General features: G+C 36.5%; 2 protein-coding genes across 4 annotated transcripts in view; one reads left to right on the top strand and one right to left on the bottom strand.

Moving 5' to 3' along the window:
• LOC106873936 (uncharacterized) overlaps positions 1-25,799 on the top strand; it is a 121,969-nt gene that overhangs the window by 43,297 nt on the left and 52,873 nt on the right. For all 3 annotated transcript variants that reach the window (XM_089347164.1, XM_089347163.1, XM_089347162.1), the window contains exons 3-6: positions 3,484-3,651; positions 7,358-7,510; positions 10,882-10,965; positions 20,018-20,163. In XM_089347164.1, the coding sequence (XP_089203290.1) occupies positions 3,484-3,651; positions 7,358-7,510; positions 10,882-10,965; positions 20,018-20,163 (551 nt within the window). The remainder of the gene's footprint in view (positions 1-3,483; positions 3,652-7,357; positions 7,511-10,881; positions 10,966-20,017; positions 20,164-25,799) is intronic.
• LOC149137155 (uncharacterized) lies at positions 1,089-25,683 on the bottom strand. The gene is made up of 2 exons (XM_089338701.1): positions 24,906-25,683; positions 1,089-1,177 (listed from the first exon to the last, which is right to left on the bottom strand). Exons 1-2 carry the CDS (start codon positions 25,681-25,683, stop codon positions 1,089-1,091), a joined length of 867 nt encoding a protein of 288 aa, XP_089194827.1.

The following is a 25,799-nucleotide window of genomic DNA, read 5'->3' as shown; positions in this document are numbered from 1 at the left end:
TGTAGTGAAATATTTCATTATTTCTTGGGTTAAATATAGATACATATGGCAAAACATTTATCTGAGTTTTGCTTTTTGCTTTTCTCAGATAATGAGATCTAAATATTTTGTTCTAATAAGATTAAGTAGAAATGCTCTTTGAATTAATAAATTTTAATAAACTTTTCAATTCTTCATGTCTTCCAATTGATCAAGTTTTTTGTTTGATACAATTTTGCATGTCCCTTTTGCTAAGTTAAACAGAATGTTTGCTTCCATATGTTTAGGATGGTAGGATGTAAAAAGAAAGTACTATTTTGGATCTATAAATTTGTAATAGATATCTGTTTCTATTCTTCCTCATTAACTCATGATTAAAATGTCTACAAAAGGTGGACATTCTAAATTCAATCATTATTTATAAGATACTTAACTTTCATAAGTTTATTTAGATCTTTGTGATACAGAGTTAAACAGTCATTTAGGTATTTAGCTATTTTTTCAATTTTTGCTTTAAATAGGTTTAGAATGTGTTTCCAAATATTTGAGTAGATTCTCTGTAAATTCGCTTCTCTTATTAACAAGATGGCATATGTGGAAGCAACTTTGGTTCCCATCAATGATAGTTTTCTAAATGCAGTCTGATACTTCAACTTGGTATGTATCCAGCCAATATTTTATTGCATTGATTCTGTAATCATGGGGAATATTGGTATGTCAATTAATGACAAAGGAAACAGCAATTGTATTATGACTCATTTATTTGGTAAGTAATTAAATAAATTTAAGATAATCTCAAATAAAACTCTGTATGTGCTTTACGAAAGGCTTTAGTAAGATGTCCCCAAAATTGTTTAACCTGTGTGTTTTACTTGCAGAGCCTATAGAAATTTTTGGCTTTATATCTGAAGTTGCTTATATAGTCAAATTCATTTCTCGTTAAACATTTGCTGTATTTATTCAATGATGTCAGAAGATTTCCCATTACTTATATGATATATCAATAACATTAAATTTTGAATCAGAAGCTACTCTTATAATATAAACATTACCAATGTCAAAGACTTAGTGTATGTGTTTCGTTTATGCTTTAAAGTAAATGTCAAATGTTACAAAACACTGAGCACCTCAAACCAGATGAAACAATTCAATTTTGAATTAGAAGCAGCTCTAATGATGTAACGTCCACTAAGTAAACCTGAAAGAAAAGATACATAAAACACAAGCTAAGGAACTTAGGTACAAATGTGATTGACTGAGAAAATTGTAATGATTGGAAGCATTTTGTCATTAAGAGATATGTTTTGGATCATTTGAAACATTGAGAAAAATATAAATAAAGCTATAAATAATATCAAGTAAAATACCTTTCTTCCACCCAAAGAGTAGTTTATTCATTATATTCAGAATATTATGGACTATTATTTATAACTTCATTTGCATTGGAGCTGCTTCTTAAAAACACGTTTATTGTTTTTAACACAACATATTTGTAAAAGATGTCATAGGACAAATACTGCAGTAACTGGCGGCCAACAACTGTATATTAAGTATGACACATAGATGGCTATTCAAGTTTAAGACTGCCTTAATTGCATATACCGCTTTTTATTTAGCTAGATAGCTATTCATAACTCCAACAAATGTTTTCTTCACTGTTTCCTATATCAGGGATGATGAATTCTTGTACGAACATGCGGTTCACTGTGAATAAATATCCTTGAGAAGGTCCAAAAGGGCCAAAATGCATTTGGTATTCCAGCTGGCTGCTGCTAGGCTAAATTTTTATCTTCCTCCAATATTTATTGTGTTTTTAACACAACACATCCATAAGAAATATTATCCCAGGACAAATATTGCAGTAATTAACCAACAAATAGTGTATATGTATTAAGTATGGTGCACAGAAGGCTGTTTTAATTTAATGCTGCCTCAGTTACATATACTGGATATATATATATATATATCAGTTGAAGAAGCTAGTATGCTTCACTGGACATGCAATGTCAAGATGCATGTTCGATTGAGTATAAGCATCTTGAGAGAAAAGTTAGGTATAAGTTAGCTATGTCTTATTAATGCATTTTGTTTATCTTTTTTATTCCTGATGAGAAGATTGTATTGTTTTACATTATTTTATTCTTTCTGGATAATACCAATGTTTTCCTCGTAACATATGTTGGAAGTATAAAGATTTGAATAACACCTGCGTTTAATTCCATTTATTCATTTATCTATGTGATTCAAAAACATTTCACCAAAACCTGGAGTTTCTACCTTTGTAAGTAGGCTGTTACATCCTTGGTACTTATGTGAATTTTTGCTACCCTGGTAACTATTTATTTATTTTTTCCATGTTATTTGTAAACATTGAAAAAATACACATACATTTATATATATATATATATATATATATATATATATATATATATATATCAATTATTATTTTTTAATACAAAACTTTATCCCATCTAACAGCCGTTTCTGCTTCCAATGTTCCACACCACTGCTAAAGAAAATTCTGAGAATAATATTCGTCATATTTTATAGCACATTCGATCTGGAACATGGAGCTTCATCAGAGTAAAAGAAAAGAAAAGATAAAGAACCTTGAGAGAAGCAATGAAGGCTTAATATATTTGTATCATACCATTTTGCAGTGTAACGCTTCATCATTTACTCAACAGCCTGAAGCGTTACACTGCAAAATGGTATGATTCAAATATATTAAGCCTTCTTTCCTCCTCTCAAGGCTCTTTTCTTTTCTTTTATTTTATGTATTTTTCTTTACTCATTCCAGATTGAATGTGCTATAGAATATGATGAATATTATTCTCAGAATTTTCTTTAGCAGCACTGTGGGACATTGGAAGCAGAAATGGCTGTTAGATGGGATAAAGTTTTGTATTAAAAAATAATAATTGATGGTAGTCAATTGTTGTTGATCAAGATTTCTCCATTTTCTGCTTAATTTAAATTTGATTCCTGATGAAATCTTGTTTATTTTTGTTATTGCCTGTATCCTTTGAGCATAATATGCTTGCATATGTATGCCCAGGGTTAACATAGGTAATTTATACTGGTAGTAAAATGCATATTCTTATCCTTGAGACGGTTATTCCAACTGCTAACTCTACTAACCTATGTATGTATGTATGTATGTATGTATGTATGTATATATATATATATATATATATATATATATATATATATATATATATATATATATATATTATAAGGGTTTTAACTTTAAAATTTTCATATTCCTCTGGAAAATTATTATATATATATATATATATATATATATATATATGTATGTATGTGTATATATATATATATATATATATATATATATATATATACAGCAAAATAATCACAATAACTGCTCTTTTCCATGTTCTTGTGTCTATAGTATCAAATATTATGTTAACTGTTTTTAGAAAGTAATTATGACCTTTTTACGAGTGAAATAATATACCTTTATTTGATTTATTTTTCCAAAAGCGGTTGATTTGCTGTGAGTGTGCAGAAGTTGTGGTTTATAAAACTTCCAGTAACAATGAAACCGTTTGTCAGCAGTGTCTTTCAAGACGGACTGAGCGTAAAGAAACCATTCAAGAAATTGTACAGACAGAAGTCAACTATGGCAGAGACCTTAAAATTATTTTGGAGGTAAATTTCTACCAGCTTTCTTCAGTTTTATTGATTCTCAGTCATGATTTCTTTCTCCCTTTGTGGACATTTGCATGCTTTCTGTAGAACAGATTTATTGGAGAATTACTTTCCTGTATTGTGCAGAAGTTGTCTTTTATTTTTGAAAACTTTAGCAAAAATAATTTGTTGTTGCTCATGGAATCGACAAATATTTCTATATTGTTGAACTATTCTATCATTACTAACCCCTCAATTATCAAGAGGGGATGAACCCTGACATCAGGCAAGGAGACTGAAGTGAGTGGAGTTATGTGTCTTATGCAAGATCATGAAACAACTATAACAATAGTGAAGTTTGAACTTTAACCAAATGTTCAGTAATTCAACTATTGGATGTAATTTGTTTATGTTGTTCCTTTTTAGCCCAACATCAGATCTGATTCAGTAGGCCTGTGATCAAAAGCATTCTAGCCATGGCTACCTCATCTTTTTTGTATGTCTAGAACATTGTCTATTAACGTGTTCTTCCTTTTTAACATATGGCAGGATATGATACGAGGGAATTGAGCTGCTATTTCTAGCATGTTGAACGTCTGTGTAGAGCAGTGGTTTCCAACGTACTAGATTCCCTGCATCTGTAGATCACTCCCTACAAACTTGACTCAATGTCTAAAATACAAATGTAAATCAAACAATTAGAAAAATCTGTAAACACTGAAATTAATCACAATTACAAGCAGAAAATGCACAACTTCTTTGTTCTTACTTCTCATTCATGATTTTATCAAAACATGGAACTTTTATGGAACTGATTGCAATCTACAGGTCTTACTTGTGGATTCAGGTGATTTGTAGATTTTGTCTTGACTGACAAAAGAGAATTCAAACCAAATTCACACAAGTATGCTATTACAAGAGGAATGAAGACACACTTATGGGTTATAACTTACTAAGGACTAAATCTACATATGTTGAATAATAAAGATGTAGATGCATTTATTAGAATAAAGTTATTTTTAAGAGTTAATTAATAAGTCTATTCTGATAAGAGATTACCACTCTCTTTTCACACTTTCATGAACTTACTTCCCCATTCACCTTGTCTAATCCACTAGACCAATTCTCTTATATTCATCTACTAGTGATTTAGGGACACACCCTTACACCTCTTCATGACTACTATCTCTCATTTTCCAATTGGGGTAGCCATGTACCTTTTTTTTACTGTAAGATATCTGTTTCTATCATACTGTAACATTTCATCACCTGACATTAAGCCATCTCCCTCAGTACTGTGTCCACTCAGTTATGGGGTTTGTCTTGCAAGTTACTTGGTGACTTCACTAGTACTGGTGCCACATAAAATGCACCCAGTAGACTCTGTAAAGTGGTTGGTATTAGGAAGGACATTCAACCATAGAAACCATGCCAAATCAGAACCTGGAGCTTGGTATAGTGCAGTTCTCTGGTCTGTCGGCTTCTATTAAACCCATGCCAGCATAGAAAACAGATGTTAAATGCTGCCACTGCCAATGATGACGACGATATACTTTCCATCTTTGTCACATCCTTTAAAATGCATCTTGCATTTACAGAGGATGCAGGCAGCTCAAGTTGGGAACCACTGGTGTAGAAACTCCCTGATTAACTTGTGATTAGTCAGTAATTTGTTTGGCAGTGGGGATCAAGGGTTTATACTAGTTTGTTATTTAAACAATCTTCTTTTAAAGTACCGGTGGGTATAACACCTACAATCTGACTACAAACATGGAATGACACTATTTTGTCTCAGAGAAACTTCCAGATGCTCTTCCTAATGCCAACCACTTTATGGAGTGTATTGGGATATTTTATGCAGCACTGGCATGGGTACTTTAATGTGACACTGACACAGGTATTTTTTTTAAGTAGCATTGACACCCATGAGCCCACAAGATTAGGATCACTCAGCTGTCAGCTGAAGAAGGATATAGGGGACATGCCTGTATGCAAAGATAACCACAATTTTACTTGACTTGACATGTCTTCTAAATCACAGCAAACCACCAGAAGTCTCATAGTCTCATATTACTAATTATTATACAAATGGTATCCAGTAGAATCAATACTATTCTCATTAATAGCTCAAGAGACAAGGAGAGTGTTAGAAATGTCCTGGATTAACCCTTTTTTTTTTACCATATTTCTGTTGAGATACTCTGTGTTTCTTTCAATTAATTTTAAGTATAACAAAGAATTTAGTAAAATAACTTAGTTGTCATTAAGTTAGTGTTAAGAACATAAATTGTGACTAAGGTTTGGTGGAAGATTTTAATTTAGAACTTTTGAAAACCAGACATTTATACTACAGAGCCAGAGGTGGCTTCAGGCGGGTTGGTATCAAAAGGGCTAAATGAATTTAGTTATACTTCTTATATCATTAACAACCCCTATCATATCTATAACTACATTGTTGATTATTAAATTTTTGGTTTTACTTTTTATTTATTTTACATCTTGTTTTCCATTTTATTTTCTTGAATATAAAAGTCTGGAGGGAGGGGACTGAATTCATGATTTTGTTGGCCCTCAACGATTGATGACATCAGTACAGTTAATGTTCATCTTTAACAAATGCAAATCAATAATTGTAAAGAAACAAAAAATAATACTTTAGAGAAATGAAAAGCAAAGGTGACTGTTGCAGAATTTGAACTCAGAATGCACTGAGTTAGAACATAAATTACAATGCATTTTGACTGATCTCACTCAAACAATTCTACCAAATCACCACCTTACCCCCCCCCCCCAAATAATAATAATAATAATGATAATAATAATAATAACAATCCTTTCTACTAAAAGCATAAGGCCTGAAATTTTTGGGGAGGGGACCAGTTGATCACACTGACTCCAGTATTTCACTGGTACTTAATTTATCAACCCTGAAAGGATGCAAAGCAAAGTCGATCTCAGTAGAATTTGAACTCAGAATGCAGTGATGGACAACAACAACAACAATAATAATAATAATAATAATAATAATAATAATAATAATAATAATAATAATAATAATAACAATAATGTGCCAATTATGATTGGGTCCGCCAATTATTATTGGGTCCTTGGAGACAATATCAGAAGGCATCAAGAGGAATATAAAGGAAATCAGGATAGAGTGTCCAGAAGAACTGTTACAGCAGGTTCACTTCTTTTGGCATGGCCAGAATAATCAGGAAAATATTAGATAGTTGAAAAGAACATAGCATGGTACTGTAGGCTGCAGGTAGTAAACCCACTTTGCATGCAAGATTCCAGGAGTTCCAACAAAACCTGAGTTACAAAGAAAAATAATAATAGTAATAATTATGGCTTAACATTTTGGTGCAAAGTCAGCAGGTTGGCATCAAAGGGTTAAAATTGAATCTTTTCTTTTAGTCTTCATGTGGTATATTTTTTAATGAAATTCGTCACCCATGCTTCCTTATTTAATTTTGAAAATAATGAAATATGTGAAGGGATTTAATAGAATACTTAAACTTCTTCATTATTAAGCTGGTATTTGGAAAATAATTTACCAAAATGTTCTTAGATATATTCATAGTGAAATGTTTTTACTTTAGATATAAACACTTTAAAAAGAGAGATTGTGTATTATGAAAGTAGAGGTGGCTGAAGGCATTGACGATCTCAAAAGGGTTAGGAAAATGAATGAAAGAAATTGTTATTGTTTTTATCATTGCAGGAATTTTATATACCTATGAAGAAAGCCAATCTTTTGGAAAATAAAGAATTAGCTTCAATATTTTTGAATTTAGAGGAACTAGTTCATGTTAATGAAAAATTCACCAAGCAGCTATCAGGAATATTACAAGAAGCTTCCAATAAAAAGGATGAGGTTAGTAATGATTATGTTCACCTATTCTATAATGTGAGGATCAGAGGCATGAGTTGTTCATGATTGTGAGACAGAGTGTTAGAGAGAACAGATGTCATTAGAGAGAAGTATATCTGAAATGACAAAGGCATCCTTGCCATTGTTGTTAATGTTAAGAAAAAGGCATGGAGATGTTATAAAGAGAAGCTGTTGAACATGGGAATGCATGGGATAAAGAATAAAGGGCGGCTACCTCATGTTGACCTGACTAGGAGACCAATAATTCAAGATGACAGAAATGAGACCTATAAAGTGATTAAAAAAAAAGAAGGTAGGGAAAACAAGTGGACCAACAAGAATAGTCACTGAGATGCTCATAATATCAAGTCAGTGACTGGCCTAGCAGTATCATTGTAAACTGCTACAAGGGTAAAGGAGATACTTTAGAGAGAGAGGAAATTATAGAGCCATCAGATTCTTGGATCAGGCTGTAAAGGTCACATAGAGAATCATAGCACGAGTAATCAGAGATGGAGTTTGTTCAGATGAAATGCAGTTCAGTGTTATGCCTCAAAAGAGGTATCACAGATGCAATTTTCCTAATAATACAATTCGGCTTGAAATACTTGGCTAAGAGTAAACAACTGTAACTGGCATTTGTTGACTTGGGTAAACCCTTTGACAGAGTGCCACACTCCATTATCTGTTGGTCAAGTTATGTATAAGGCTATAGTAAGTAAAGTGAGAATGAATTTAGTGTGAAGATAGGGGTCCATCAAGGCTCAGTTTTCAGCTCTTGCCAATTCATCATATTGTACAAGCCATTACAGAGAAGTTTAATACTAGCTGTTTATGGGAACACTTATATGCTGATGATTTAGTTCTTACAGTTGAATCTTTATTAGAATTAGGAGAAATTCCAGGCATGGAAGCAAAACCTGGAATCAAAAGGCCTTAAGGTAAACAGTAAAACTAGGGTTTTTAATGACAACAATGACGACGATGATGATGAAAGAAGAAAGGAACCTGGTGTCAGGAAAATAGCCACACTCAGTATGCAGAAATGACTAAGCTGTATTCAGTGTGAGCTATAGACATACAAAAGATATAGTGATCACAGATACACTACCAGAGAAGGCATGCTTTATTTGTGGTAAATGCTGTGGAGCAAAACACACAAAAAGTACACTGCAAACAGACTGTCTTAGATGTCTGGTTAACTCACTGGAAGTAGTCAATAACTTCTGTAACCTATGTGACATAATTAGCAAGGGAGGCAGTTGTTCAGAAAATGAAGTAGTGAGAGTAAGAATGGGTTGAAGAAAATTCAAGAAGTCAGTACCTCCAAAGGCAAATATAGGCTATGCTACATGGTAGTGAGATGCAAGCCTTGGATGTAGAAGGCTAGAAAGAACTGAGACAAGTATGTTCTAATGGATGTCTAATGTGAATATTCATTATACTTGATTACCAGAGTACAAATGAACTGAGAGTAAAACGGAGTATAAGGGGAATCAGGTATTGTGCTAGTATGGGTATATGATGCATATGGAGAATACATGCTGCATAAGGGAGTGATGAGCACTCTGAGATAGAGGAACCTACAAGAAAGACATGGGGCAAATCGATGAAAGCTGATCTGAAGATGCTACATCTTGTAAAGGGGAAAACAAAAGACCATGCCAATTGGTATTTTGTAGTACTGTAGAACACCAGTCCACCATGGCAACAGGTACACCAACTCTAGGGTAGTGATTAGGGGCTGCAATAATATTTGCACTGGTAGGCCAACATTTACTGTCCCATTATTTTAATACTTGACCCCTACCTCTTCCATCTGTTTCTTGTTCAACCCCCTTCTTGCTCATTTCCTTAAAACTCATAACTCTCCATCTCTTATCTCCCCACCATTTGTGCTCATTACTCTGCTTGCTTGCTTTTCAGCTGTGGCCACCATCACCACCTCCCCATAATCAATCAATTCACTATGTTGTACTGCTGGTCTGTATGTGCTCTCCTCTGAACCCACTCCTATTGCTATTTCTCCCATATACTCATCTTTATCTCATCACTCACCACCAGCTTTACTCAACCTCTACTGCTATGACCAATCGCCCCCCCCCCCCCCCCCCAGCCACTACTTACTATTGTTTTTATCTCATCATCAATCTGCTGTTACCAATCACTCCCCCTTCTTTCTGATTGCATCTACATACTCCTGCCTTCTTCATATCATATTCTTGTTCCTTCTACCCTCCTACTCATTAAGAGCCTTTTTCATGTCATTGTTCTTTCTCTTCTTTCTCTTCTTTCTCTCCTATTCCTCTTCTTTGTCACCTGTACAAGGGGGTGCTGAAAAGTTCCTGACCTTAAGTGTGTCATAAAAGATCTGGTTGGCGGCCCAGCCTTCCAAATGTTTTTACAAGGCTTAGAAGAATTGAAGGACCACTGTAATAAGTGTATGAATCTGAGAGTGAATCTGTTGAATAAAATCATAATTAATTGATTCTTCTGTATTTTCTTTTACCCAAAGCCAGGAAATTTTCAGCACCCCTCGTACAAATGTATATTCCCTAATTTATTGAATATTTTCTATATCTACATTTACTTCTGTATCCCCATCTATCAAATATGTATTTATGATATTTCTGCTGTCATTTCCAAATTTACATTTACAAGGCCACCTCATGTACTGTTGACAGTGTAAAGTGGTTGGCTAAATGAGCAGAGAAAGTCTTATAAGAGTTATGAAGTCTCTCAAGTCATGTCTTACCAAGACTGTTTAACTCTCTTGTGTTGGTGCCATGAGAAAATGCACCCAGTACATTCTGGTTGGTGTTAGGAAGGTCATCTGTCCTTAGAAATAAAACCAAATGACATGTATGAGTACCTAGTCTTTGGGACCAATAGCTCTCAATGGGAGGTAGCTCAGACCATGATGACCTTTTCAGCCCATGCCAGGATTGAAAATAATGATGATGATAGCAGTGGTGATGATGGCAGTGATGATGATGATGATGATGATGATGATAATGGTGCAAGGAATATTCAGTGAAAATCTTAGTGAATGTTGTTGCTATTGACTTTTAGAGTATTTGTTTTCATTTTAATAACATGCAAACAGGATATTTTCATGTCATTTGTCACTTTTTTCTTGGAAAATTTCCATAAAACTTTCATTTAAATAAAGCTCAAGCCCAGATTGCAAACTAGAAAATGATTGGACTAAAGCATGAATAAAAGATTACAAAAAAAAGAAATATGACTATTTATATTACTGTTATATTTATGCCTGATTAAGTGTCTGTGTCAACTGTCGCTTAGTATTTGAATGGAAAATTTCCATAACACTTAGATTTGAAGTTATTTCCTTTCTTTTGATTACTATTCAGGATTACCAGAAAGTCAATATTGGTCAACTTTTTCAAGAATACTTCCATATGTTCCAAGCTTTTGAAAAGTACTGTGTAAATCAGGTAAACAATATTGCTGTTGACCCTCATTTGTCTGCTAATGTTTTAATTCGTCAGATCAATTTATCAGATAAACTGCGCAAAATTTTGTGAACAGGAAGAAAAACAGTAATAAAAAGTTAAAAGAGAAACAGAAAAACATTGGGGGAATTTGGATACATTTAAATAAAATGCAATTGCATCTACTAGTTAAACTTGTTATGTGCATGCATGGCTATTGGTACTGGTTTGGCTATAGGTGCAGGCATGGCCGTGTAGTAAGAAGTTTGCTTCCCAACCGCATGATTCCTGATTCAGTTGTACTGTGTGGCACCTTGGGCAAGTAGCTTCTACTATAACCTTGGGCTGATTAAAGCCTTGTGAATGGATTTGGTAGTCAGAAACTGAAACAAACCTGTTGTATATATCATCATCATCATCATCATCGTTTAACGTCCGCTTTCCATGCTAGCATGGGTTGGACGATTTGACTGAGGACTGGTGAAACCGGATGGCAGCACCAGGCTCCAATCTAATTTGGCAGAGTTTCTACAGCTGGATGCCCTTCCTAACGCCAACCACTCAGAGAGTGTAGTGGGTGCTTTTACGTGTCACCCGCACGAAAACGGCCAATATATGTATGTATGTATGACATGTACATGAGTGGGATTTTGGGAGGTGTACCAGATGTAATGGTGGGATTCAGTTTCTCGTTCAGGTGCTCACCAATATATTTTCAAGGTTTTAAAACAGATAACCCCAAAACTGTTTACCTCATAAAAATCTGGTCAGTTTAGTGCAGCTAGCAGATGTCCATACTATGGTTGAAACAATAGAATTAGTAATACTAGCCAACCAATGTGACTTAAGATTTCTTGTTGGAATGTTCATATATTAGCTGATAATGCAGGAACTTGTTCTAAACATAAAACAACCTTCTTGCTAACAAACTATGAAACTATTCTGTAGATGTTGCTGCACTCACAGAGATATGTTTATTGGGTAATGGTCAGGTCACAGAACTAGGTGCAGGGTATACAATATTCTGGAAATGAAAAGAAGAAGGACAACAAATGGAAGTGGGTGTAGAATTTGGCATTGAGATAGACTCAAAGTTGAATGATTTACCAAAGGGTATTAATGAGAAAAATATGAAATCAAGAGAAGATTTCTATGCAATGATTATAAGTACATATGCACAGAGTTTAGATAGTAGTGAAGAAGCAAAACTTGGAATTTTATGAAGCTTTAAAAGAATGTTTGCATGGTATAGCCAATTCTGATAAAATTATTTTGCTTGGTGACTTTGACACTTGATTGGAACACCTGGAGATATCTTAGAAGGAATGGGGTTGGGAAAATGAATGATAATGGTTTGCTATTCCTTCAACTTTGCACAGAGATGAATTTATTTATATCAAGTACCCAGTTTAAACAAAAAGAATGTCACATTACAACATTGCATCCTGAATCCAAGCAGTGGCATCTAATTGATTTTGTAATTGTTAAGCAAAGAAGAAAGAAAAATGTACTTAATGTGTGTTCTTTAAAAGGAGAAGACTGTTGGTCAGATCATACACTTGTTAGAGCAAAACTTAAAATGGCTATACAACCTAGGCACAGATGGTCTAACAATAAAATTTTACCAAAATGTATTAATGTAGGAAAGCTATATTAAAGATCCTGATGTACTGGAAATTTTCCAGGGACATCTTTCATTGATTCAGGATCCATCTTCATAGGATGAATCATAAAATAAGTTATATGATATCTCCTCTGAATTTCTTGGTTTTCAAAAAGCTGAGAATCAGGATTGATTTGATGAAGTCAGCTGCTTGAGCATATGTCAGCACTCAGAAAAGCCCTTCTTCAGATTAATTTATTCCTTAATAGATACAAAAAGAAACATAAGCTGAAATGGGTCAAAGTAAGGGGACAAAGAGTAATAAAAGGTATGAAAGAAAATTGCCTGAGGGATTTGTCAAAAGATATTCAAACAGTTACTGATTAACATGATGCTAAAGAGTTCTATGCTCTTATGAAAAAAACATTTGTTTTCAAAATATTATCATTCCCATAACACACAAACACACTCATATATATATTCCTTCATGTTCTTTCTTTGTTTCATTTTAGTCTATTTCTTCATGCATGTTCCTCTTGATACTAACCTTTATTTCTTTTTCCAAGTAAAGGATAACATTCACACAGATATATATATGTGTGCCTATGTATGCATAGATGTATGTATGAATATGCATGTGTATGTATGAGTGTATATCTATTTATCTGTCTGTCTATGTGTGTGTGTATGTGGCTGTGTGGTAAGAAGTTTGCTGTTCAACAAGATCATTCTAGGTTCAGTCCCACTGCCTGACACCCAAACTATCATGCAGTGACATGCATCATGACTTGCTATATCCCTTGGGCTGACCAAAGCATTGTGAGTGGATCTGGCCAACAAAAATTGAAAGATGCCTGTTCTGTATGTGTGTGTGTGTGCATGTGTGTGTGTGTGCATGTGTGTGTGTGTGTGTGTGTGTGAGTGTGTGTGTATATATGTGTGTGTTGTCCCCCACCACCACTTGACAATCAATGCTGGTTTGTTTACATCCCCTTAACTTAGAGGAAGTACTGGGGTCAATTTGATTGATTGAAACCCTTCAAGGCAGTGCCCCAGCATTGCTGCAATCTAATGTCTGAAACAAGGAAATGATAAAACGTTATACATGCATACATACATATATATATCATCATCATTTAATGTCCATTGTCCATGCTGGCATAGGTTGGATGGTTTGACCAGGGCTGACAAGCTAGAAGGCTGCACCAGACTCCAGTCTGATTTGGCATGGTTGTTTATGGCCGGATGCCCTTCCTAACACTAATCACTCAAAGAGTGTAATGGGTGCTTTTACGTGCCACTGGCACGGGTACCATTTGTGTGACACTAGTGTCTGCTTGGCTTGATGGGTCCTCTCAAGCATGACGTGATACCAAAGGTCTCAATCATTGCCTCCTAGGGGCCCAAGACTCGAAAGGAACTCAGCCACTTTGCTTCTGTGAAGCCCAACGCTCAAAAGGAACTCGCCTCATACATATCTATACACACACACACACACACACACACACACACACATATCGTAAGTAAATCACAAATTCAAAAGAGAAGCACACTCTAAGTTATAGAGCAGTAGAGTAATTAGATAAAGATAGTTATGGCTGGTCTATAGGGTTACCCAGGGTTTCACATCCATAAAGTTTTTAGCTTTACAGTGTCTGCTCAAGCCCTAATGGGCTGTGGCCTTTAACCTCTATTCAAAGTGGACAAAGAAAAGACCTCGTGGCTAGTTGTTGAAGAACATATGGACAAAGGTGAGATGCTGTAAAACTAAGAGCTTTATGGATGTAAAAACCTGGGTAATCCCATAGACCAGCCATAACTATCTTTATATATATATATATATATATATATATATGTATACACACACACACACACATGTACAGGTGTGGATAAGCACCTTAAACAAGTGTCTTCTATTATAGCCCAGGACTTACCAAAGCCTTGTAAGTAGATTTAGAAACTTAAAGAAGTCCACCATACATATGCATGTATGTGTATGTCTGTAGGTATATATATATATATATATATAAAATGTGCTTCAGTGACTAAAGTGTTTTTTGATTCTTATTTCTAGCAATGCTGGTGCTCCCTGTACCCTTTGTCACATTTTAGCGATGGTGAATTATTTCTTTTGGTTTTGGATTGCATCCAGCCAGCTTCATTATTTTATACGTACAAGACTTTTCTCAAGTTCCCAATGTGAATTTGTCTGTGTTAATTACATCTCAAAGATAGAACCTTGTATCTTTGTCGGAAACTGGCTCCCTCCCAGTGGAAGATTTATAATAATTAAAAAATAGAATAGACATATATACACACACACATGCACATGTGCACACACACACATACACACACATACATACATACATGCATAAACAGTACACATTGTAAAGAGGTTAGCATTAGGAAAAGGAACCAGCTATAGGAACCATACTAAAACAGACAGCAGAGCTTGGTACAGTCTTTTGACTTGCCAGTTCCTGTCAAACTTCCTTATCTATGCCAGCATGAAAAATTGACTTTAATGATGATGATGATGATGGTCATGATAATGATGATGAGGATGATAATGATGACAGGCAAAACCATAATGAATGACAAATTCAAAAACAACAACAACAACAACAACAAAATGGGTGTTCATAGTGAAAGAGTGCTTGCACTGTCATATATGTAGGAGAAAGTAAGGAGTAGAGGAAATGGAGGGAGGAACAAAAGAATAGGAAATAGGAAGAGAGAGTCAGAAGAAAAGCATGGGAGTAGCTACATAATTTACAAAATACTGACAAGAAGTTGGAGAGAGAAAACAATGTGGTCTTTGAAGGCAGAAAAATACATATTTGGTGTGTATGTGTGAGAACATGCACGTGTGAATGTGTACGTGTGTGTGTGGCTACATGTGTGTGAAGTGTATATGTATATGTGTGTCGGCAGAATCATGGGGAATTTCAACCATGTTTCGTGGTCTGCTACCACAACAGCTCCTTTATAGGATCCAGTTAGCTCAAGACATCATCAGGAGGAACCATGTCCGGTTTCGGCCCCTACTCCTCTACCATTGTTTGTGACTGTTCTAATTCAACTGTGGAATGTCCGTTGCTATGGTTATTTTCCAGGAGGTTCTGGCCACACGTCTTACGGTTCATCAACCTGCGTTGTTGAATTACTTTCTTCCAACATACCTTCCCTTGGTGGATTAGGATTCAGTTAGCTGAAGACATCAGGAGGAACCATGTCCGGTTTCGGCCCCTACTCCTCTACCGTTTTGACGTGGCGGGGCCCCCCTTTTCGGAGGTGTCTTCAGCTCTGGTGTTGGGTGCATGTCTTCTTTCTTCTATTCCCTGGCCTCTTCGATGCAGCATCAACGAGTGAGTGAAATGCTTAGCGGTATTTCGCCCGTTGTTACATTCTGATTTCAAATTCCGCTGAGGTTGACTTTGCCTATCATCCTTTCGGGGTCGGTAAAATAAGTACCAGTGAAGCACTGGTGTCGATATAATCGACTAGCCCCCTCCCCCCAAATTTCAGGCCTTGTGCCTATAGTAGAAATTATTAATGACTTGTAGGCATGTGGTGTTCCATTATGCAACTGTAATATACTATAAAGTATATCAAATGTTTTTATAAGTCAACACCACGTTCAACTGCATTAGCAGTGCTCTTTACATTATCTTGTTAAGGTTATAGCTACAGAAATTATAGCCAGCACCGAATTTTTGCTACAACGTTTCGTATTGAAACATCAGATGTAAACAAACAATGAGATTGAAGACAAAATTGGGTAATGAGTGCATATGCCATATTTCAGGGGATTTTGCCCCTTCATCAGCACCCATCTAACTCACTCTCACCTGAACACATTGCTTATATAGCCACCACATTAAGTTAAGCTATTGGGTATACTAATTTTCATATTAAACGCATTCCTGGAGCTGGTATGTAAGCATTACCATTAACATTAGACGGCTGCTGATGAAGGGGCGAAACTCACTGAAATATAGCATATGCACTCATTACCTATTTTTGTCTTCAATCTCATTGTTTGTTTACATCAAATGTTTCGATACGAAACATTGTAGCAAAGAGTCATTGTTGGCTATAATTTCTGTAGAAATAACCTTAACAAAATAATGTAAAGAGCACTGCCAACGCAGTAGAACATGGTGTTTGGCTTATAAAAACATTTAATATGCTCTATAGTATATTATGGTTGCACAGCGGAATACCATGGGCCTACAAGTCATTAATGTTTGCATTCCAGCTCCAGGAATGTGTTTAATATGTAAATTGGTATACCCAATAACTTAACACCGCTGTATGTGGTGGCTCTATTGGCAATGTGTTCGGAGGCAAGAGTGGGTGCTGATGAAGGGGTAAAAACCCTTGAAATATGGCACATACACTCATTACCTGCTTTTGTCTTTTGTCTCATTATTTGTTTACATCTGATGTCTCAATAAGAAATGTTGTAGCAAAAAATCAGTTTCTCGAGAAATAACCTTAACATTATATCATTATCATCGTCATCGTTGTCATTTAATGGCCACTTTCCATGCTGTCATGGGTTGGATGGTTTGACTGAGGACTAGTGAGCCAGAAGGTTGCACCAGGCTCAATCTGATCTGGCAAAGTTTCTATAGCTGGATGCCCTTCCTAACGCCAACTATTCTGAGAGTGTAGTGGGTATTCTTTTATTCTTTTACTCGTTTCAGTCAGTTAACTGTGGCCATGATGGAGCACTGCTTAGAAGGGTTTTTGTTGAGCAAATCTACCCCAGGACTTAATTTTTAAACCTGGTACTTATTCTGTTGGACTCTTTTGTTGAACCACTAACTTACTGGGATGTAAACACACCAACACCAGTCATCAAGTGGTGATGGGGGACAAATACAGACACAAAGGCACACACACACACACACACGCACACTCAACGAGCTTCTTTCAGTTTCTGTCTACTAAATTCACTCACAAGGCTTTGGTTGGCCTGAGGCTATAGTAGAAGACATTTTCCCATGCAGTGGGAAGCAAGTTTCTTATTACACAGCTACGCCTGTGCCTAAATATATATAATTTTTGTATGTGTGTACATGTACAAAGAAGAGAGGGAAACAGGGAGAGAGAGAGAGAGCATGTGTGTGTGCGTGTGTGTGTGCAAGAATGTGCGTATGTTTTATATCCTTGTGTGGGCTTCTTTGTGCACATGTTTGTGTGTGTCTAAGTGTCAGAGATGCATGGGTAGTGCATATGTACATGTGTATGTGTGTATGAGGCTGTTTACAGGGTTGGGATGGGCAATGTGTGTTAGTGTGAATGTGTGTGTGTGTGTGCTTGTGTGCATGTGTGAGTGTATCAGTGTATGTGTGGACTGGATGTGGGTGTGTGTGACTAAGTATGTGGTGTACATATGATATGTTTCTGTGCATAGGTGCATGGGAAGGTATGGAGCATTTTATACTGCAAAAAATGGGTGGTGTGTTGTGTCCAAATGCTAAACAGAGACATATAGACATACATACAAACACACATACATACATACATATAAGCATACATAATCAAAGAAAATTGTTGAGCCTCCAACCAAGCCTTTCACAATGACCTTGAAGCCAGGAACTTTTCAGCATCCCATCATATATATATATATATATATATATATATATATATATATCGTAATTGAAATCGTAATTGAACTGTACTCGATGACTGGCACTAACAGCACTGTCGAGCATGTTCATTGCCAGAGAAGCTGTCTGGCTTCCGTGCTAGTGGCCCGTAAATAGCACCATTTGAGCGTAATCATTACCAGTGTTGCTTTTTAACACTTGTGCTGGTGGCACGTTAAAAAATCATTCGAGCGAGGTTGTTGCCAGTGCTGCTTGACTGGCTCCCGTGCAGGTGGCATGTAAAAAACACCTTTTAAGCGAGGCTATTGTCAGTACCGTGTGACTGGCCCTCGTACCGGTGGCACGTAAAAGCACCCACTACACTCTCGGAGTGGTTGGCGTTAGGAAGGGCATCCAGCTGTAGAAACTCTGCCAGATCAGATTGGAGCCTGGTGCAGCCTTCTGGCTTGCCAGTCCTCAGTCAAATCGTCCAACCCATGCTAGCATGGAAAGCGGACATTAAACTATGATGATAATGATATATATATATAATTAATGGAAAAAATGGAAAATAGAAGATATGAGAATCTTTATTGATTACTACAATCATTTCGATCCATCTAGCATTACTCTCTTGCTGATGGGATGCTGCACAACTGATTTAGGTGTATCCCTCAGTGTAGATGTGTCTCCTCAAGTGGTTTCAAGAGGTATTTCATTCAAACACACTCTGCATCACACAACTTATTACTGCATGTTTTATTCTAGGTCTTTGTAGATATAAATGGTAAATTGACAGATACAGTCATATTTAACACGTCCAAGTACACTAGGACATGCAAAGACCATAGACTGCATAAATTGGTTTGAGAGAAGAAATTCTCTTTATAGACAATATGAGTGTAGACACCACTAGGCTATGAATGATATCACTAGATTGTAGAATGCATGCTAAGGAGACATAAAAATGACAATGACAACAGTGATGATGACAACAATGACGATGACACGCTGATTGCTTGAGACATCGTTGATATAAATTTTTACTTTCTGTTTGATTCTTATAGTCATCTGTGCTCTTTTTTTGATAAGTAGAGATAAAAATTGTCAAAATGGGGATGAAATATGATTGCTTCTGTCATAGCTTTGAGCCTTTGGAAATCTTAAAATTAGTGCTGCAGTATAATAGAAGAGCTAATGAAACCTCTACATGGTTACTCATTCTGCTAGAAACAGAGCTAAATCTCTCTAAATCACACCTTTCCACCTTAAATAAAGAAAATTTTCTTCATGAAGGGATCATCTACAACCACAAGGTGTTGTGAATGATTAGATTTAATCAAAAGGTCTTAACCTGCCAGATGAAATTTGGTATATGTTTTTTTATCACTGCTAAAGTAATTAAGCTAGGTGTGAATGCAGAAACAAAAGAGTTCATTGTATTATCATGTTTGACGCCACTGTGAAACACCATCTTTATGATAGAGCACCACTTATAGACTTTATTTGAAAGAGCAACAAGAAGAGAGGAACTAGAAGGAAACTGAAACTACATATCAAGGTATCAACCATAAGATGGGGTTAGAGTCCTACCAGTCACTACTTTACTCATTTTCTGTCATACATGTCATTTGTGCTTGACTTTAAATTAGTTTTAATATTTTAAATGATTCTTAGGTCTAATCCTTAGATTTTTTGCATTCAGTTGACATTTCCTTTCAGTTTACTACTCAGTTTTTTTGTATTGACTTTATGTGGAGAAATCAGATTCAGAAAACTCCCAAAAGAGAAAATACAAAAACAAACAAAAAAAAAATGATAATGGCTCAGTTCTTTCATTTTCTTTCAACAGACATCTGCAATAGAAATCTTAGAACAGCTCGAAAGAGATCGAGAAGTTCTCCGGGCATTCCTGCAAGTATCGCAGGCTGAAAATAGTCTACTCCGGCGTATGAATCTAAAATCTTTTCTAATGATCCCTGTACAAAGAATTATGAAGTAAGTATTAAGCATTACATTCAAACTTTACAATTTTCTAAGTCTTGTTATTCCTATTGAACTCTCATGGCATTCACATATCTATATATATAAAAATGAGAATGTGTGTCTGTCTGTCTGTCTGTCTGTCTGTCTGTGTGAATCCCTAAAACTCGAGAACTACGCAACCAATTTCATTCAAACTTTACACATGCCTTACTTAGGGTTCCAGTTGTGTTTTAGTCAAAAAAAATTATTAACTTCTTGCAGAGTTCGAGCACACGGCAACATAATATCTCCTCCACTATTTAAGTATTACGTGTCAAAAGTGAAACAAAAACACTCATGTCAAATACTTTCACTTTAAAAATGAAACTATTCCACTAACTGAAACAATCACATTTCGATACTGTAGTGACAGATACTTTCACAGAGAGAGAAAGAGAGAAAGAGAGAGAGAGAGATGTATATGTATACATATACATGTATATGTACACCATTTCGATACTGTAATGACAGATACTTTCAGAGAGAGAGAGAGAGAGAGAAAGAAAGAGAGAAAGAGAGAGAGAGAAAGAGAGAGAGAGAGAGAGAGAGAGAGAGATGTATATGTATACATATAGATGTACACGTATATGTATATATATATATATAGATCTATACATACATGTATATGTATACATATGTGTAGATGTATATATATATATATAGATGTACATGTAATATGTACACATATATACATATATACATGCATACAGATATCTATACATATATACACCCATCACACACACATACACATGCACACAAACACACACATTAGTCATTTGTTTTCTTATCCAAAACTACGTCAAAAGTACTGAATGGATCTTTATGAAATTTGGAAATTATATTCTTTGCATAACGGCCATAACTCCCATGAAAATTCATATATTTTTGATGTTGATGAAATTTTAACCCGAACATAACAGATGAGCATTATTTAGAAAATGATGTCACACGTTATCGAGGCTACCATTCTTTCTGGATGTGCAAAAGGGGATGACGTCTTTATTCCAAGAATTCCTCTTACTCCATCAGGAGCAGACGTTCCTTTTACATTCAGAAGACTACAATTCCCCCTTCGTGTGACTTTTGCCATGTCCATAAACAAATATCAGGGTCAAACACTGTCTGTAGCTGGTCTTCTCTTGGAAGAGCCCTGCTTCTCACATGGACAACTGTATGTTGGCTGCTCAAGAGTGGGCAGCAACAAAAAACCTATTTGTTTATGCTCCACAAGGGAAAACAAGGAACATAGTTTACAATGAGGTGTTATAATCACAACAGCAAGAAAGTATGTACATGATCACCTTCTTTTACGAAACTTCATTGATTTTCATATATTTATATTGATATACATATATATACGTGTGTTTGGGTGCGTGTGTGTATATACATCTCTATGTATAAAGATGATGCGTAGTCTAGACGGCGTTTTTAGATTTCATTATTCTCTTTAACTGCTAGTCTACAATAAAGGCAAAATGTAAGGAAATTAAGTAAATGAATAAAAGCCACTAGAATTTATTAACTATGTTACTCCTTCAATGTACTAAACAATCTAACACAGAAAATTGGATTGGTTTTTATGGAACAACATTGGCAACTTTCTTCAAATATACATTGATAGAGTCAAATGTTATGCTTGGCACCTGTTCTCTGCTGGTATACAATCCTGTTTTGTCAGTACCAGTTTCTATGAGTGATGTTGCTAAGCTTAATGACATCTTTAGAATAGAAATATCTTTTAACTATTCTTTAATTTATTTACTTTTAATCTTAAGGCTAATTGGTTGGCATGTTTCATTAAAGCCCTAAGGAATTATTCACCCTTGACATTAGTTTTGAGGTATGCTTAATTAAATAATGAACAATTTCCAATGGTTCTGAAAGCAATCATCATCATCATCATCGTTTAACGTCCGCTTTCCATGCTATCATGGGTTGGACGATTTGACTGAGGACTGGTGAAACCGGATGGCAACACCAGGCTCCAGTCTAATTTGGCAGAGTTTCTACAGCTGGATGCCCTTCCTAACGCCAACCACTCAGAGAGTGTAGTGGGTGCTTTTACGTGTCACCCGCACGAAAACGGCCACGCTCGAAATGGTGTCTTTTATGTGCCACCCGCACAAGCCAGTCCAGGGGCACTGGCAACGATCTCGCTTGAAAATCCTACGGGAGCCAGTCAGGCGGTACTGGCAACGGCCACGCTCAAAATGGTGCATCTCATGTGCCACCCGCACAAGAACCAGTCCAGGGGCACTGGCAACGATCTTACTTGGCTTGCCGGGTCTTCTCACGCACAGCACATTTCCAAAGGTCTCGGTCAGTAGTCATCGCCTCGGTGAGGCCCAATGTACGAAAGTCTTGCCTCACCACCTCAGCCCAGGTCTTCCTGGGCCTACCTCTTCCACGGGTTCCCTCAACTCTTAGGGTGTGGCACTTTTTCACGCAGCTATCCTCATCCATTCTCACCACATGTCCATACCAGCGCAATCGTCTCTCTTGCACACCACAACTGATGCTTCTAATGTTCAGCTTTTATGCATTGAATATACACCAAAATACCCAGAAAAAAATTGCACCTCCAATGCAAGACGGTTCTAATTGCAGAGAAAACACCATCCCCACCCACTCATGTAACAAAGACATGAATAATTACTAACTGTTTTGAAGATCATTCATTGATAACACTTATAAAAAAGAAATATTGTAAAAAAAACAAGAAAACTCTGAAATGTGCATGTGTGTATGGAGAGATCAGAGGGTTTGTCATTCTCCCCCTCCCCCCAAAAAAAACAAATGGTCATTTGCAACATGTTTGAAGGTCAGATTCATTGATAATAATTCAACAATAAAAAAAAAAAAATACCAAGAATATAATTTCCTACCGAATGCATATAAGCCTTCAAAACTCCAGTGGTCTTTCAGCCCTCACCTTCCCGTCTCCTTTTTCTACAAAGTTAGTTGTTTCTGAATTTCAACAGTCCCATCTCACCATCTCCTTTCATTTTCTGGGGAAAAATGTCCTTTATTGCATGTTCAGAGGTCAGATTAGTTGTTAGCACATGAAAGAAGCAAAGAGAAATAATTACTTTTCATTGGGGTTGAGATGCGTGTTCTTCAATAAATTTACCAAAACTTTAATGTAATATTATAGATGTCTTGCAAACAACATGCACATGCAAGTGCTACCAGTCGAGAACTCTGCATACCGGAAGCCAGCAAGTGTATGAGGTCATCAGGAGAGAATGCGCGCCGTTTTGGGGCCTACCACTCGACGGCATCAATGTGCCCCCCCTCCTCACTGATATGAGACCCCGCTTGCTAGATCAACTGGTTATTAAAAACAAAGCTCAATATTTCTCTAGCCATCGCTCATCGTCTCTTTTTAACCAAATCCAGTGGCTAGCCTTCTCCACTGTATTTTGGATATCGGTCATGGTGGTAATTACCTTACGATGAGTTAGGACTAACGATAACAACAGTCATCTCACACTGTCCAACAAACCCTCTACATCCAACTTTGATTGGAAAATGCTCTGCTTTCCAGCCTGCGTCTTCACATTTCTCGAGGAGGTTTACATAATGGTCAATCTTACGAGCCCACGTGGCGTCCATGTTATCTTCATGAGGAACCGTTAACTCAACTAGATTTACAACTTTCCTTCTTTCACACCACATTAAAATGTCTGGTTTTTCCATAACTGGGATGGGAAAGAATCCTTGGCACCCAGGTAAATCTGCAGTCACTTCCCAATAGCTGTTCCACTTTTCATCTCTCACAGGAAGTATCTTGTTCTTCTTGAAACGGATCCGCTGACCTGATGGCACGAAGGTAATAAAATCTCTAGATGGTACTTTCAACTGTTTTTTCTCAGTGTTGTTGAGATGAATTTGGTTCTTCATAGCATTGAAGATAACCTTCAGGACCAGGTTGTGTCTCCATGTATACCTATTCAATGCTAAGGGACAGTTGGAAAGAATATGTTTCAGTGTTCCGACCATTCCGCATTAGCATATGTCATTTTCTGAGACATTCCATCATACTAGATTCGTAGGTGACGGCAAAACATCATAAGATGAACGAATGAGAAAACTTAGCCGAGATGTCGTCCACTTCCATATCTCATCCCAACGTATTTTCCTCTCAACAACATGTTCTTCCCATCTCTTCATCTGTCCTTGTTGACTACATGTGATCAAATGAAGCTCTCTTTTCTCTGCTTCTCTTGTTTTGATACTGTTGCTAACAACAGATCTGTGTTTGCTCCGCATCATACTTGCAAACAGCCTGAACTGATCTGTGCCAAAACCAAGTCCTCTCCAATGGTTCTGTGTTGCACCCACCATATCTCTGTGTATAAGAGAAGACAAGATGTCATCAGCCTCTGCTTCTGCTTTTCACTTCCTGGCTGTTTTCACCTCTGGTGGGTTACGCCTGATTTCCATGTCCTTCGATTCTCTCAGCATCATCACCGTCTGTATCTTCCCTAGTTTGTATATTTCGACTATTGACGCTAGTGGTAACTGCAACAAACCTCTTTTACGATAAAGAGCTGAACTGTTCAACATCCGAGGTAGGCCTAGCCACTTTCTAATGAACACATTACATTTTTGTTAAATGATTTGAACTCGTGACAAGGATACCTCATATATTAAGAGTGGCCATGAAAGTCGCGGGTACAAACCGAACTGCAAGCACCAAATTTTATAGTTACCTGGTAACTTCGAGTTATCAATCGCTGATAATCCAGCCTCGGCTTGTTTCATAATTTCCATTTTGCGACTTCTATCTGACAATGTTCCAGCGTATACACACCCCAAGCTCTTGATGGGTTCTTCTTTGACTGTTGGAATGCTTTCTTCTGCTATTCGAAACTTAAATTCTTTCTGCACTCCCTTAACAAATGTCAGACTACATGACTTTTTTGCTCTAAACTGCATCCTTGACCACCTCACAAGTTTGTCTAGTCTCAAGAGGGCATTCTGCATGATTTGTTTATCTGTAGCTAGAAGTGTCATGTCATCCATGAAGGCATTCTTAGGCGATGGTGCATGGGCGATTTGTTCCGAAAAATCCACCGCTTTCAAAATCATCTCCATGACTAAGATAAACCACGTGACAGATATTGTACAGCCAGCAGCAATACCAATCTCCAATCGGTGCCAATCTGTTGTAAAATCTCCAGCTGTAAACCTCATTTCGAAACTGTCATAGTACATCCTCATTATTTTGATCACTTTGTCTGGAATGTAGAAGTGGTCCATGACTCTTATCAGTAATTCGTGTGGTGCTGAGCCATGTGCATTAGCTAGGTCAAGCCATACCACGTTCAAACTTCTCTTGTTCTGTTTGGCATCTTGGATCACTTTCCAAATCAAAAAGCAGTGTTCAACGCATCCAGGGATCCCAGGGATTCTGGCCTTTTGAACAGATTCATCAACATATCCATTACTCTGTAAATATGTCACTGTTCTCCTCGAAAGAATTCCCATAAAGATCTTGCCTTCCACATTCAATAAGGATATCAGCCTAAACTGTTTTAAAGTCTTTGCATTGGCCTCCTTTGGCAGGTATATACCTTCTGCCTTACACCAATCCTCTACTAGAG

The sequence above is a fragment of the Octopus bimaculoides genome, chromosome 2 (genome assembly GCF_046866305.1).
Source record: "Octopus bimaculoides isolate indiv1 chromosome 2, ASM4686630v1, whole genome shotgun sequence".
Taxonomy (NCBI): domain Eukaryota; kingdom Metazoa; phylum Mollusca; class Cephalopoda; order Octopoda; family Octopodidae; genus Octopus; species Octopus bimaculoides.
Note: the sequence above shows the minus strand (reverse complement) of the source record. Positions and strands in the feature narration are given on the sequence as shown.